The 15,605-nt window shown below is 46.3% G+C and overlaps 2 protein-coding genes across 2 annotated transcripts; both read left to right on the top strand.

Annotated features, from left to right (window-relative positions):
• The first annotated feature begins 39 nt into the window (after positions 1 to 39).
• Positions 40 to 6,235, top strand: LOC117051656 (phospholipase A2 inhibitor and Ly6/PLAUR domain-containing protein-like). Its single transcript, XM_033158231.1, has 5 exons — positions 40 to 116; positions 1,816 to 1,932; positions 2,775 to 2,924; positions 4,348 to 4,488; positions 5,952 to 6,235. Exons 1-5 carry the CDS (start codon positions 68 to 70, stop codon positions 6,107 to 6,109), a joined length of 615 nt encoding a protein of 204 aa, XP_033014122.1. The 5' UTR covers positions 40 to 67; the 3' UTR covers positions 6,110 to 6,235.
• A 3,408-nt stretch (positions 6,236 to 9,643) lies between these two features.
• Positions 9,644 to 15,325, top strand: LOC117051661 (phospholipase A2 inhibitor and Ly6/PLAUR domain-containing protein-like). Its single transcript, XM_033158238.1, has 5 exons — positions 9,644 to 9,722; positions 10,363 to 10,479; positions 10,728 to 10,880; positions 13,387 to 13,524; positions 15,076 to 15,325. Exons 1-5 carry the CDS (start codon positions 9,668 to 9,670, stop codon positions 15,246 to 15,248), a joined length of 636 nt encoding a protein of 211 aa, XP_033014129.1. The 5' UTR covers positions 9,644 to 9,667; the 3' UTR covers positions 15,249 to 15,325.
• The last annotated feature ends 280 nt before the right edge of the window (positions 15,326 to 15,605 follow it).

Raw genomic sequence — 15,605 nt, 5'->3', positions numbered from 1 at the left:
GTCACCCCCATACAACTGCCATCTCAGCTCCACACTTCCTCTGCCTCCTTTGCGGGGTCCCAAGACCATGCAGACACCTCTGATCTCCTACTTCTTCTCCATCCTGTTTGCCGCAGGTAAGGGCACATAGAATCACAATGGCTATGGGTTGCATCCAATTAAGTTCTACTTAAAGTAGACTCGTTGAAATGAAGGGAGCTGAGCTAGTCATGCCCATTCATTTCAGGATCAGAATAAAGTGAGAGTAAGGGGAAAAAACCTAATCTAAATGAGAGAGAGAACAGAACAGAAAGAACAGAACAGAACAGAACAGAACAAAACAAAAAAACAAAAAAATAGAGGGCAACCAAAATGGTCAAAGGCCTAGAAACGATGCCTTATGAGGAACGGCTTAGGGAGCTGGGTATGTTTAGCCTGGAGAAGAGAAGGTTAAGGGGTGATATGATAGCCATCTTCAAATATATAAAAGGATGTCATATAGAGGAGGGTGAAAGGTTGTTTTCTGCTGCCCCAGAGAAGCGGACACGGGGCAATGGATTCAAACTACAAGAAAGAAGATTCCACCTAAACATTAGGAGGAACTTCCTGACAGTTAAGAGCTGTTTGGCAGTGGAATTTGCTGCCAAGGAGTGTGGTGGAGTCTCCTTCTTTGGAGGTCTTTAAGCAGAGGCTTGACAGCCATCTGTCAGGAATGCTTTGATGGTGTTGGACTGGATGACCCTTGTGGTCTCTTCCAACCCTATGATTCTATGAAAACAAAAAACAGTCCTCTCTGAAAGGTAGCTCTTCACTCTTGGCTCACACAGAAAGTGGTGGACCCTCCCAGCTCTCACCTGGGAGCTTTCCTTTCTTCTCCCAGCCTCTCGGGAGATCTTCCCTTCCCTGCCTCTCACTCAGGGTCTTTCCAGTGGGTTGTTTGTGTTGTTGGAATTTATATCCCTCCCTTCCTCCAGAAGGAGCCCAGGACAGCAAACGCATCCAAAACAAAACAAAACATGCATTTTAATTTTTATGTTAAGATGCATTCAGTTGATGCCTGATGGGACAATAACATGCATGCCAGGTTGCCCAATGGATTAGTCACTTGTTCCACCTATCTCCTCCAATATTCGTTTACCAAGATGTATGCAGTGCTTGACTGTAGTAATATTAAAAATTAAAATGATCAGTGAAGCAGTTAAGAACAATTTAAACATTTTGAAGTAATTGAAATTAACTGTAAAAGTGATGGAAATGGGTGACCGACAGCCACATTCTCCTTTTGCTTGTCCACTGCATTAATGAGTCACCCACCCCACTTTTTGCCATGCTGCTTTTTCACAAAGAGTGGATGATGCTTGAAGCAACAGGGGAAGAAATAAAAAAGAAGAAGAAGCAAAAGAATTTGAGGAAAGGTGGTCTGCAGCAGAGAAGCATTTGAAGTCTGGGCTCATTTGTCTTCCCCAGCGATAAATATGCCCAAATTGCTTCCCCACCACACCCATGACTCATTCCAGTGCCTCTTTGTTGGGCAAAAGATTCCTGCATTGCAGGAGGTTGGAGTAGATGATCCCCATGGTCCCTTCCAACTCTATAATTCTATGATTCTGTTTACCCATAACCTTTTTTTATACTAACCTTTTATGCTCTTCCACATCCGTTTAATGCTCCTAACACTTCTTTTAGATTCTTATTTAATAATTTTAGCTGTTTTAATAATTTTAGCTTTCCAGAATGTTTTACAGATTTTAAATGATTGTTCCCTATCCTACCTATGCTGGTCTATGACCGTAATAAAGATTTGATTGATTTATATGATTCTATGATTCCTTCCAGGTCTTTGCTTGCATTGTGAGCACTGCAGCAGCAACACGGACTCCTGCACTGGGGTGCCAGTTCTGTGTGAACAATCCCAAACTGCCTGCCTCACCCTTACCATAGAGACCACAACTGGTGGGTGAATGCATTCATTATTTCATTAATTCATTTCTTTTGCATTGATATTGGGTATTTTTCTTCTGTTGTAGTGCCCAAGGTGTTGTAGTGCCCAAGGTGTGCTTTCGATGCACTCCCCCAACTTGGAGCTGACCAGCCCCAGACTTCCTTAGCTTCAGCAAGGAAGTGGCTTTGTATGCTTTCAGATCATTTCCTGGGATTTGCTTCCTAGGGAGCTGTGTTTTCCACAAGTAGTGAAATGCTGTTTTACATGGGTGTGTGTCTGAATTTTTGGTAGGGTGAGGGCTAAGCAGTGGTATAGGGATGGGGGGGCAGAAATTTGATTCATTTTTCATTTACAGACAAATTCATCCTTTCTGAACCAATACATGAACTGGAATTCAAACTCTGAATTTTGCAGTGCAGTTCTCTAGCCAAGTAATTGTACAGAAATGCATAGGGCGTAGCAAAGTGTGCTTTAAATGTATGAGTTTGGGAAAGTGTCACACACAATGCATTATATTTGGGTGGGGAAACAGTTTTGCAAGCATGTGTATATATTAGTCACAATTGCATACAAAGATGGGTGTATTCGGAGAAATTCACAAAAAAATGTTGAATATTCGTGGGAATATTTGCTCTCTCTCAAATGTGTAAATGTGGAGAACTGATTTTAGGCTGGACAAATGAGGATCTAAGAGAACACAAAACTCACAGATTCCCCTACCCCTAGTGTCTTTATCATTTCCATTCTTTCGTTATCTGCTTTGGAGTTTGTATTTTTTAAAGCAGAATATATAGTGCAACGATAAATTACAAAACCAATGCATGTTGATGGCTTTCCTCTGTGAAAACTCCAGGGCATGATGTGTCCTTGGCCACCTACAAAGGCTGTACCAAGCTCATGTACTGCCCTTCATCCCCCATGAGCTTCACTTTTCCTAACCAGCGCGAACGGAGAGCTGCCAAGTGCTGCCGCAAGGATCTCTGCAACAGCGGAGTAGTGACAAGTAAGCATCTCTTCCCAGCTTTTCGACTCCCCTAATTTTCTCCACTGATGTGTAGACATAGCTCAGTGAAAGAGCATCTACCTGGCCTGCAAAAGGTCTCAGGTTCAATTCCCAGCATCTCTAGATAGGGCTGGGCAAGACCCCTCTCTGAAACTAGGGAGAGCTGCTTGGTGTAGCCAGTACTGAGCTGGATGGACCAATGGTTTGACTCAGCATAAGACAGCTTCCTGTGTTCCTAAGATGGCTCTAAGTGATGGACAATGATGATACTTGGGGATATTTTGGCATGGAGAGCATCTGAAGGTGCATCTCCACCTCCATCGTTCAGCCCTGACACTGAGGTCCAGCTCTGAGAGCCTTTTGGCGATTCCCTCACTGCGAGAAGTGAGATTACAGGGAACCAGGCAGAGGGCCTTCTCAGTAGTGGTGCCCGCCCTGTGGAATGTCCTCCCATCAGATGTCAAGGAAATAAACAACTATCTGACTTTTAGGAGACACCTGAAAGCAGCCCTGTTTAGAAGAGTTTTTAATGTTTGATGTTTTATCATGTTTTTTAATATTCTGTTGGAAGCTGCCCAGAGTGGCTGGGGAAACCCAGCCAGGTGGGCAGGGTATAAATAATAAATTATTATTATTATTATTATTATTATTATTATTATTATTATTAGCAGTGAACCAATCTTTCCACAGGTACAGCAGCAGGATAGGGGTGGAGAACCTCAGGGTCAAATATGACATTCAACGCCTCTCTGTCTGGCCCCTTGAACTCTCCCCAGGCCACACCCACTCTCCCAAGCCACACCCCTCATTGGCCCTGCTTCACCCGACCCCAAGTGTTTTTGCCTGGCTGGAATGTGTCATAGAATCATAAAATCATAGAATTGTAGAGTTGGAAGGGATAATGAGGGTCATCTCGTCCAACCCCCTGCAATGTATGAATCTCAGCTAATGCATCCATGACAGATGACCATCCAACCTCTGCTTAAAAACCTCCAAGGAAGGCACTGTCCTGCAAGATCACGTTTTCTGTTTGTCTGGAAGGAAGGTACAGAGCGATATGGGAGTGTGAGTAGAACCTGGCCTATTCTTCTTATCCTGAGTCAGATAAGTGGTCCATTTAGTATCATCTGCACCAGGGATGGGAGGCTGGTGGCCCTCTGGATGCTGTTGGACTCCAGTCTTTGGCCAATAGTGGGCTTCAGGCACGGTTCTTCCCCAGCCCTATGTGGAGGTGCAGGGGACTGAGCCTTAGTGCTCTGCCAATGAGCTATGACCCCTTACCCAAAGCTACTGGGGATTTGGAATTTGGCCAGTTCTGGTGTACCAACCTAGTGTGTGTTTTCTTTCCATTGGGATTCCTGAAACTGGTTTGTTGGGAGATAGGGAACCTTGTTCTGCACACATTCTCTCTGCTTGTTCCCAGTGCGCCGGCTGCAGACCAGACCAAACGGACTCAAATGTCCTGGGTGCTTCTCAAAGGACCCAAGCTGCATACCCACTGAGATAATAAGCTGCAATGGCTGGGAAGACAACTGTGTCTACTATGATTTTTCTGTGGAGCAGGGTAAGGCCTAAGAGTTTGTAGTGCAACATCATCCTATGTAGAAGAAATGGGAATAAGCTAGGGCTCACTCAAGGGGGTGTGGATGGTGTGAAGAAAACTTTGGGGGACAAGGTGAACATCAAGCATGATGTCATGGTTAGAGTGCGGGATGTAGACTCTGGAGATGTGTGTTCAGGTTTTTGCTTGACCAGAAAGCCTTGAGCAGGTCACAATTCTCTCAATCTAGCTTACATCATTGGGTTGTTGTGAGAATAAAATGGAGGGTCCATGTAGATCTGACTCTAAATTTCAACATTTGAAAGTTGTGATGGTAACCTTCTGAAGGTGCTTAAGAAAACAGAAACTTTAATTCTTCATTTTTACCCCCCCCCCCCAGTTTTTCAAATTAACAATAATCATAATCAAATACGATCACATACATTGTTATTTAGACTTCCCTCCTCCCCTTCCTTGGTTCCCTATACAAACATTTAGAAAACTGCACCTCCTCCTTAACTCCTTTTGTTTATTGCTCTTTGTATTTCCTCTAAAGTCACATTTTAACTGCTAGATTTTAAATTAGCCCTGCTAATGTATTTAATTGTTTACATTTTTTTAAAAATCCACATATCTCCCCCATTCTTTGTTGAAAATTCTTTCTTCTTGATTCCTTAATCTTCCCATAAGTTTTGCCATTTCTGCATAGTCCATTAACTTTACTTGCCATTCTTCCTTTGTTGGGACAGTATCCTCCTTCCACCTCTGGGCAAATAACATCCTGTCGTCCATGGTTGCACAAATACCTTAATTCTTGAGGCATTTCTGTGGCAGGGGTTGTACCTTTGAACTGAGAACCTTGAAACCTGTGCTGAATGGACTTCTTTTATAAAAGTTTTGGGATCTCTCAAACCAAGAACCCAAGTCTTTCATCAAAGGGTGGGAGCCAGGACAATCACTGTGTGAACAGCATGCTGGACTAGACAGGCCAGGGGTCTGATCCAGCTGGGCTCATATATTCTTCTGGGCTTAAAAAATAGAGCAACAGAAAGTTGCATCATTTTTTAAAAGCACCAACTTTTTTTGCAAATGTATGATGGCTAATACTCATAGGAGTGTTTTATAAGACTATAAATAATTGAGCAAATTTAGTTAATTTGGATATGCAGAAGATATTAAAAATAAATTTAATGAACCACAGAAAGAGGGGGAAGGATGTCAAGTTTTGAAATGTTAAAATGATTGTAAAATTAGTGAAATGTATAAACCTGAAAAGCATAAATAATTTTTTAAGACTCATAGGAGAGGATGGGGAAATTCCTTACTGAGCTATTTTATTTTATTTTATTTTATTTTATTTTATTTTATTTTATTTTATTTTATTTTATTTTATTTTATTTTATTTTATTTTATTTTATATACCACCCTATACCCAGAGGTCTCAGAGTGGTTCACAGTATAATTCCACCCCCCCTCCTTTCCTGCAGATGGTCAGATCTACACTTATGCAAAACGTGGTTGTGCAACCAAACGTGCTTGTCTGAATGAGCCACGTTACTTTGGGATCCCTGGAATGTACATGGAAATTCTGAAAAATCCCCAGTGCACTGCCGCTCCCAAAATACTCACCAAAATTGGCAAGTAGCAAGTCCCTCAGGAAAACACATCTCATGAAGAGTCTCTGGCAAAACTAAAGATCTGCCAAGGCATTTCTCAAGCAGCCAAATACCATTCTTACCAGGAAATTTTCTTTGATTTGTAAGGTGGAATAATTTGCCATTCCAATATTTTGTTTGTCAGAATAAAATCATGTTAAGGGTGAAGGAGATTTGCTTCTTTCAGTTTTCCTGCATGCTACTGGATCCTTGAATGTCTCATTTTCATTAAATTTCCTGTTTTCATCCTGCTTTGTAGGGAGCTGTTCAATCACAGTTTCCCAGTTGAGTCATCATGAGGAAATTGTGGTTTAACAAACCAGAGGAGGATGGGAGAAAGGAGCACTCAGAATCATGGCTACTTTTTGCTCCAACAAACCATAGTTTCTGGCTTGGGGATTATTACATCTGAACCAGGTTATTTGTCTGCTCGATTGATGGTGTGTTTGGGTGCCATTACAGGTACCATCCAAAGCAGCATTATTTGTTAGAGATGCTGTAAGCAGAATCCTTGATCTGTACCATGTGCATATTGAACTTTAATCTTTAATGCCACCCACATTTTATATATTTGTTTGACACTTTCGGAAAGAAAATGATTGCATTATTCAGTGGCATTGAGTTTCATGGGTTAGTAGGTTCCATTGTGCACACATACTTATCCACATGGGTGGCGCTGTGGTCTAAACCACTGAGCCTCTTGGGCTTGCTGATCAGAAGGTCGGTGGTTCAAATCCCCGTGACGGGGTGAGCTCCTGTTGCTCCACCCCAGCTCCTGCCAACCTAGCAGTTTGAAAGCATGCCAGTGCAAGTCAATAAATAGGTACCGCTTCAGTGGGAAAGTAAACTTTACCTTTACCTTTATACTTACCCATAGCAACAATTAGGTTTTAATAGGTGGCAGGATTTTCTTCTCCCAGGCATTTTTCTGTAATGCCTTGAGAAAGTATACATAGACACGGCTTCCACCTGTGGTGGAAGATAAGACTAGTTAGGAGAAGTTGTGAAATTAGAATAATGCACCAACTCTTTTTCTCTTTAAAATTCTCAAGGTCATTTATTGCTCTTGGCCCTCACAATATTCAGTGGCCATAAGTTCCATAGGTTGATCATGGAGGGTGGAATGTTCTCTGTCACTACTGGTTCTTTATGGCATTGGCACCCAGACCTTTAGCCAAAAAGGCTCTCAGGGCAGCTTGCCAAAATTCAGCATTAAAATACTCCCTGCCCTCATGATGACAATCTAAAAGACACAACACATGAGGAAAAGGGGAATGGGAGGGAGGAGGGAGGGGAAAGCAAGCTTAAGCACAAGTTCTTCAAGTTCCAGTTCTCATAAAGCAGTTATATAGGATCTGGCTGTCTTGCCCTTGATAGACACCAGCCCCTTCCAGGAAGCACTCTCTCCTCTGCATCCCAGATTGGATCCAAGAGCAGAGTGGGTGACAGTGATTGCATTCACACAGCAGTTTGCTTCATTTCCTTGATGCTTCCCTGCCAATATCCACATTATATAGAGCTTTCATGTGGTGTGAAACCCATTTCCAGGAAACTAATGGAATATAGCAAAAAAAATTAGCACTCATTACCATGACTTGGAAATTCACAGGAGTCAAGCGATGAAATTCAGGGTGGCAAATAACTGTTTTCCTGCGGAAACAGATGCATGTGTGTGCGGAAAGGTATAGGAGTATCAGTATTTGTTGTTTTGTCCTGCTAAACCCACCAATGTGAAGGAAATTTGGTGTGATGTGCTGGTAGATTGCTTAAAAAGCCACTGTTCCAGAGCATGACAGGTACCACAATGTGAAAGAAACTGTAGGAAATAGGACAGAAGAGCTAGCCTTGTAACCAGGAAAAAATTAATGCAATATTCCTGACGTCTGATGCATCCAATGTCCAGGTCGGTAGGGCTATGGCAGTTGAAGCTGCATCTATGGACATTTTCTTCCATCCTCACAGCTACTGAAGTTGCAAGAAGAAATATGTTCCACCTGCTATCTCCAACAATCCCAGGTGTGTGTGTGTTGGAAATACCTTCTGACTTGCGTCTCTTACCTTTGGCTTCAGTTTTAGAGCCTTGGAGCAAACATTAACTTCTCAGGAGATGTCGTCATGGCTGCTAAGCTTGCAACAAGGGAAATGCTTCACCTGATAGTAATTGATGTCCCTGGAGCCGGATGAACCCAGGAACTAGCAGTTCCTCACATGCTACCTTAATGAGCTGAATTGATCTGGACTGAGAACTCCTTCCAACATGTGCTAGGGATTGAGGGGTGGGAATGGGAGGAGAAATTGGATCCGGTCCACATTTAAAGTTGAACCTACTGACTTTGCGCTTTCTGAAACTGCAACATGAACAGCTTTCCTTCACAATTTGCACCTCTTTGAATTTTGCAATGCAGTTCTCCAGCCAATTTGCGTGTACAAAGATGCATATAGAGTGTGCAGGCAAATGCATTATATTAGTGAAAATAAAATACAGAAATGCATGGCATTAGGGGGAAATTGCTTTGCAAAGTCTGTGTAGAGGGATAGGTGCCCACTAACATACTAGTGAATAGGATAGTGGGATAGGTGCCCACTAACATACTGATGTCGAAATGCAGAGAACTGAATTGAAGATTGGAAATATGAGAAATGGAAATCAACAGACACACCCATCTAATAATGTACCCCTCCTACACATGCGCGCGCGCACACACACACACTCCACTCATCTGCTTTAAACAGAGTCACACCATTGGTCCATCCAGCTCATTTAGAGATGGATGGGTTAATCTTTTTCTGCTCTGTGTCAGTTTCAGGTGTGCTCATTCATAAGTCTGTTTGGTTCCATTTCTACATCTCTCTCTCTCTCTCTCTCTCTCTCTCTCTCTCTCTCTCTCTCTCTCACACACACACACACACACACACACACACACATTGTATCAATGTCTGCATTTCTAAACACTTGATCCTAAAATATGGCACTTTTCTTTCTTTCTTTTTTCTTTTTCTTTTGAGCCAAACACAATATCACAAAATCGGGAGAAGTGCGATAGCCGAAAGACAGGTACATTCCCACCTGCACATTAATCCAACAGGTGTGGATCAGGTCTGTTCATTTTGGAACCCACAGCAATCAAATTCCTTGAGCAATGTTAGCTTAAGTATTGTCTACAAGGGGTGGGCATGGCTCTCTTTGGTTTTAGATGTGGGCCTTTCCCAACCCTCCTCGGAGAAGCCCGGGAATAAACCTGGGGTTTTCTGGACGCAGGGAATGTGTGACAGCCTCCCTCCTCCACCTTAAAACCTGCCTCTTTAAGTTTCTCAAAAGGAGATGTCGTCATGGTTGCTAATCCAAGACAGGCACACAAGTGATTGATGTTTCAGGAACTTGTTCCATCCAGGAACTATTATTGTGACCACACACAAACACATACATGCACTATGCTCTTTCTGTGGCATTTTCAACCCACAAAGCTGTAAATCGTTCTGGATTGAGAGGTGTCTTACACACACACACACACACTTTTCAGACTTGGTCCTTTAAGTTTCTCAGCACAATGAAGATTTCCTTGGAGACCTCTGTCTGGCTGCTGACAACCTTGCTAGCTACAGGTGAGTTGGACGTTTTGAAAGCCATGGGTGACTTTCTCGTATAAGAGCTTTTCTTGACTCTTTTCCAGGGTCCTAACCACAGGGAGGCTCGCCCACATCAGGGATATTCCAGATCCAACCCTAAGTGTTCAGCTGTCATAAAAATGAAAGCGGAAAAAGTCTCTGACCCAATTACAGGAAGAAATATAAGAGAAAGGATGCAGGCAGCATTCTGCCCAATCGATCACCACAAAGTACTATATCTGTGCCTCTAATTTATGATCTATCTCTTTTGCCCTGGCCACCTGCCCAATTAGGCACTTCACCAACTTCTAGCTCTACAAGCCTCCCTTCTTCAAGATACCAGCCATTTCCTTTGCAAACGGGCAGACATCCTTTGTGGTGCCCCAACATTTTAAGAGACAACGGGACACCCACCACCTTGTCCAGATAGGGGGTGAAACAAGATGGTCATATGTTCTACATTGCAGTGGGGAGTCCTCTATTTGTAATGCTTTCAGAGGGCAGTCCTCTCGTTGAAGGTGACCTATATCTGAAGGGCTTGTGTGGTCTATGTCTGTTGGTGACCCCTGATCTGGGAAAACCATTAAGGGGCCCCTACGTGAGACATTGATCTCCTTCCTCTCTCCCTCCCGCCCAGGAATCTGCCTGCAATGTGAACGTTGTGAAAGCGCCACCCGGTCGTGCTCTGGGCCTCTGCAGACCTGCAAAGAGCCTCAGAGTGCCTGCCTCACCCTCACAGTAGAGACCAGAGTGGGTAAGTGGCTCATGTTTCATGGGCTCGGGTGGAAGGTTACCGTATTTTTTGCCTCAGGGGACTCTGCCTTTAGCTGTTCCTCTTTTCTTTTTCTCAGTTTAGCTAATCTCACAGGGCATGTTGCGAGGTAATCATGAAATAACCCAGTCATTGCCAGTTCTAGGGATTGCAGGGTCCCCAAAGGCACTGAGTTCCTGCAGTTTGGACTCCTGGGATAGCTGGTTCTCTCCTTCTTTTCATGCAACCAGGCAAAATGAGGAAAGTGGCCACTTACAAAGGATGCACCAGGCTTGAGTACTGCCCTCCGGGGCCCTTCACCATCACCACTGCACCAGAGGAACGGATTCGGAGCAACTCGGAGTGCTGCTGCCAGGATCGGTGCAACAAGGGAGCTTTGAGGTGTATGCATTTCATTTCATTTCATTGCCTTGCTAGCTCACTTGCTCCCTCGCCTACCAGGTTTATCAACCAGATTCCTGCTTGGCAGAATCCTGGAGTCTTGCACCCCCCAACATGTCTTCATTGAGGAATGGGTATTGTTTGGGTGTTCAGCATCTGCTGTGCATGCAGAAGGTAGCAGGTTCAGTCCCTGGCCTCTCCATGTCTGAAATCCCAGGGAGCTGCTGCCAAACTGTGTCAATGGCTTGACTCAGTATAGGGCAGCTTCTGATGTACAATTTTATATCAGCTTCTGCTCTCATTCACCACTTCCACCTTTCCTCCAAGGAGCTCAAGATGGTGCCCAATTTATCCCTACAACAACCCTGTGAGGTAGGTCACACTGAGAGACTGTGGGCCCAAGGTTACCCAGTGAGCTGCATAGATGAGTGGGGATTCAAACCCAGACCTCCCAGGTCCTAGTCCAGCACACTAACAACTACCCCATCATCGGAGCAGAGGAAACTGCCTTATACTGAGTCAAACCAATTGGTCCACCTAGCTCAGTATAACCCACACTGCCTGGAAACAGCATTTCAAACAAAGTACATTCCCATGGAGATGCCATTGTGAATTGAACCTAGGATCTTCTTCCTGCAAGGCTGCTGCTCTTCCACTAAGCTACAACCTACATGGCTCTAATGATACATGAAGGAATACTACATAGCAGTGCTGGTTGCGTGGATGCTTCCCCCCCTGTTGTCACCCCCTTTCCCTTGCAAAGTGGCAATCCAATGAGAAGGATGTGTGGCATCCACATGCAAAGACCAAAAACTGGCAGCGACCCAGGTGTGAATCTTGTTGCCCACCAAAGGCTTCTGCAACCTTAGGTCGTATCCAGACAACTTCTGCTCAGGAGATCCTTTGGAATTGGCCATGCCCATTCATCTCGATGGGTCTGCTCCGAGTAGGACGAGCATTAGGCACAATCCTTTGGAACCCCAGTGTGACAGCACTATAACCTCTATCATTCCCTGACCATTGGTTGTGCTGACTGCTGCTGATGGGAGTTGTAGTGGGGGGACCTCTGGAGAGCCTATGCGCTAGACCTTCAACTATGCCAACATGTCCTCCCCAAGTTCACTGCCATATTTGTAGACACTCATCTGTCGGGGAGACTGGATTTCCTGAGATTGGACTACATACCATGAAAATCCCCTTTCAGGTCTCTGATTTCGTGGAGTTTCGGCACCACTTTTGCAGCATTCAGTTGCTGCTGCTGAATGCAATGTCTTCCAAATTTCCAGAGTCCTTGTTCTGGCGGTGTCAACAGGGACGGAGCAAGGGGGGCGGGCCGCCCCATGTAGCGCCGGGGGGGGGGGGACACTCGGGGCGGGGCTCCGCCCCCCGCAATCAACGCCTCCAGCCAGCAGTGAAAAATGCCGCTGAAAGGGTGCTTTCCCCCTTTCAGTGGCTTCTCCCCCCACTGGGCTCCCTGGGCGGAGCCAGGGCATGGAGAGGGATGGGCCAGCGAGGAGGGGCGTCACACCAGCCACAAGCGTGACGCCCCTCCTTGCTGGCCCGGGCAGAGACGTCGCTCCGTCAGAGCCGTCTCATCCATAGAGGCCGGTGGCGCGGCGCGCCAGGGCGCAGGGCACCCCAGGGGCGCCCCCGCGAGCCCACCGGCATACCGGGCTCCCCCTCCCCAACCCGCCCCCGCCCCCACGGGCAGGTGGGCACTCGAGCGCCGGCGGGCGGGCGGGCTGTAAGCCGCCTGCCCTCGCCTCCCGGAGCCCCAGCTGGAGCGCTGAAGCGGTGCGGGGCTTTGCGCGACCTTCCAGCCCTCCAGCTGGGGCTCTGGGAGGCGAGGGCGGCCGGCTTGCAGCCCACCCGCCCTCCCGCCGGTGCGCGAGCGCCCGCCCGCCTGCCCCTCATCCTCCGCCCGCCGGAGCGCGGGCGCCCGCTCCAACGCCACGCCTCTCATCCCCGCTCGCCCACCCCCCCTCCCGAGGGGCGGCCAGCGCGGGAGGGAGGCGGGCGGAGAGGCGGCAGGCTGGGGGCGCCGAGGGATCACTGCGCCAGGGCAGCCGATCCCTCTAAGACGGGCCTGCGCTCCGTGTGCATGCGTCATGACGTCATGCGCACGGAGCGATGCCCTGCCCCCGGGGCTGCCGCTTGGCTTGCTGCCCCTGGCAGCCAAGCAGCTCGCTATGCCCCTGGGTGTCAACCTGAAGCCAATCCACACTGAAGGCAGGAGGACTCCCTTCCCATTTTCCCCTGCCCTCTCTCTCACTTGGCTTTCTTTGATGCTCACCTGGAATGCTCCAGAGACTCTGATTCATTCCAGGGTGAGCAGTCTCTTGCTCACCCATCCCCAAATCTGTACTGCTAGCTATTGTTGCTAGGCCTGATGAAGCAATGTGGTACGAGCAGCTCCCTTTATCAAAAAAGGGAGTGGGCAAGCATTCCAGAAGTATTAGTAGAATAGGATTTTGAATGTAGCTGCCAAACTCTTTGATTTCTTCCCAGTGCCTATGCTAAGTGAACCCAACCAAAGATGGTGCCCGCCACGCAACTTGAGAGGTTCTACCTGCACGATCGGTGACAAGGTTTTCTGCCATGGTCGGGAAGTCTACTGCATCTACCTCTCTGGTTACGCTGCAGCTGGTAGAGTTGCCAACTTTAGAATTTAAAAAATACGGTCCTCAGGGGTGATGCATCCCATTTCACCAATTCAGGTGAAACACGAAGGTGCTTTCCCCTCCCTGTCCCAATGCCCCACCCCACTGGGCCCCCCTACATGGGTTGCACAGCAGCAGCTGAGAAACAGTGATAACAACAACAACAACAACAACAATTTATTTCCTCAGCCACTCTGGGTGGCTCCCAACAAAATATTAAAAACACAATAAAACATCAAACATTAAAAACTTCCTTAAACAGGGTTCCTTCAGATATCTTCTAAAAGTCAGATAGTTGTTTATTTCCTTGACATCTGGTGGGAGGGCATTCCACAGGGCAGGCGCCACTACCGAGAAGGCCCTGTGCCTGGTTCCCTGTAACCTCACTTCTTGCAGGGAGGGAACCACCAAAAGGCCCTCAGTGATGGACTTCAGTGTCTGGGCTGAATGATGGGGAGTGGAGACGCTCCTTCAGGTATACAGGCCGGTTCCAGCAAGAGCTCACAGAGCTCACAAGATCTCGTCGGAAGCCACTGCTGCTTCTCTGGTGACAACTGGGGCACTGTCTCATGGGTGGGCTGTCCCTGACCATCCTGGGTGTGGTTTTGAAGGCTGAGCCGGAGCTGCATGGAATCAGGGCTAAACATAGGAAGTTGCCATATATTATTGGTCCAATAGCATCTACAATTGACTGGCAGCAGATCTCCAAGTTTTCAGACAGGACTTGTTCCCCATCTCCACCTGGAGATGCCAGGGTTAGTCACTGTATTACTTCACTAGAGCTCAATAGTAGAGCATCTGCCTTGGTTCCAGGTTCAGTCCTTGATCTCCAGTAGGGCTGTGAGAGACTCCCTTCCTGAAGCTCCAAAGAATGGCTGCTAGCTGGTGTAAACAATACTGGGATTGACCAACTATCTGGGTGGACCATTTGCTTAGAGCATGGTGCGATAACACCAAAGTTGCAGGTTCGATTCCCTGTATGGGACAGCTGCATATTCCTGCATTGCAGGGGGTTGGACTAATAATAATAATAATTTATTATTTGTACCCCGCCCATCTGGCTAGGTCTCCCCAGCCACTCTGGGCGGCTTCCACCAAACATTAAAATACATTTAAAATATCACAGTTTAAAAATTTCCCTAAACTAAATGATCCTCAGGGTCCCTTCCAATTCTATGACTTGGTGTAAGGCAGCTTCCTATGTCCTTATCCATGATTATTGGCTAAACTGGCTGATGGGAATTGTAACCCAACAACAGCTGGAATTCCAAGGATGAAGAACACCAATCTATCCTGACTGGAACCAGCTTCCCAGGGATTATGGCCATATTATTTTCCTGATCTATCTGAAGATGGCATTGCAAATTGAACCTGGGACTATCTGCATGCAAAGCAGGTGCTCTGCCTCTGAGCTACAGCACTTCCCCCGAGAAATCACCAGTCAAGGTGGTTGCCTGGAGGGAGTGGAGAGGAACGAAGGAATGACTCACAGATCCTGAGCATGTCTTGGTTTGATTGTTTTCTCCCATCCCCTCAGGTAACAAGAATGAGACCTTTGTCAGACGAGGCTGCGGGACACAACGTATCTGCACTGATAAGCTGGGTATTTTTGGAATACCGGGGTTGTTCCTTGAAACACTGACGAAGGCAGATTGCAACCAGGCTAATGAAATTGACTACTCGGACTTCAGAGAGATTTCATGGAACTGAAAGACACACACTTTTTTTTGTCTCTTTAGCCATACTAAATTATTACATCAAATGGGTCATAGCCAGGCAATGTGTGGGGCAGGCAGCTTCTTTCAATGCAGATGGAGTGATGGAGAATATTCTGGATTTTCCACTGATACAAAATAAAAATAAAGTTGCTCAATGGTTTCTTGCACATTTTTCTGAACTGAGCAGTCCTCAGCTAGACTAGTCAGACATCCATTATACAAAAGGTAGGGAATTTCAGGCATGAATGTGGCCCTCCAGATCTCTGTATCTGGCCCTTGAAAGTCTTTCCATGTCACACCCCATTTCCTCAGGCCCCACCTCCCACTTGGGACCCCTGGAACACTCTCC

The sequence above is a fragment of the Lacerta agilis genome, chromosome 8 (assembly GCF_009819535.1).
Source record: "Lacerta agilis isolate rLacAgi1 chromosome 8, rLacAgi1.pri, whole genome shotgun sequence".
Lineage (NCBI taxonomy): Eukaryota > Metazoa > Chordata > Lepidosauria > Squamata > Lacertidae > Lacerta > Lacerta agilis.
Note: the sequence above shows the minus strand (reverse complement) of the source record. Positions and strands in the feature narration are given on the sequence as shown.

Bases quoted from the DNA above. Each gene is read 5' to 3' on its own strand.
- LOC117051656 (XM_033158231.1), top strand. From the start codon at position 68: ATGCAGACACCTCTGATCTCCTACTTCTTCTCCATCCTGTTTGCCGCA. The intron at 117-1,815 runs GTAAGGGCACAT...GATTCCTTCCAG, and splicing joins CTCCATCCTGTTTGCCGCAG to GTCTTTGCTTGCATTGTGAG. The intron at 2,925-4,347 runs GTAAGCATCTCT...GCTTGTTCCCAG, and splicing joins CAACAGCGGAGTAGTGACAA to TGCGCCGGCTGCAGACCAGA.
- LOC117051661 (XM_033158238.1), top strand. From the start codon at position 9,668: ATGAAGATTTCCTTGGAGACCTCTGTCTGGCTGCTGACAACCTTGCTA. The intron at 10,480-10,727 runs GTAAGTGGCTCA...TCATGCAACCAG, and splicing joins CACAGTAGAGACCAGAGTGG to GCAAAATGAGGAAAGTGGCC. The intron at 13,525-15,075 runs GTAGAGTTGCCA...CCATCCCCTCAG, and splicing joins CTCTGGTTACGCTGCAGCTG to GTAACAAGAATGAGACCTTT.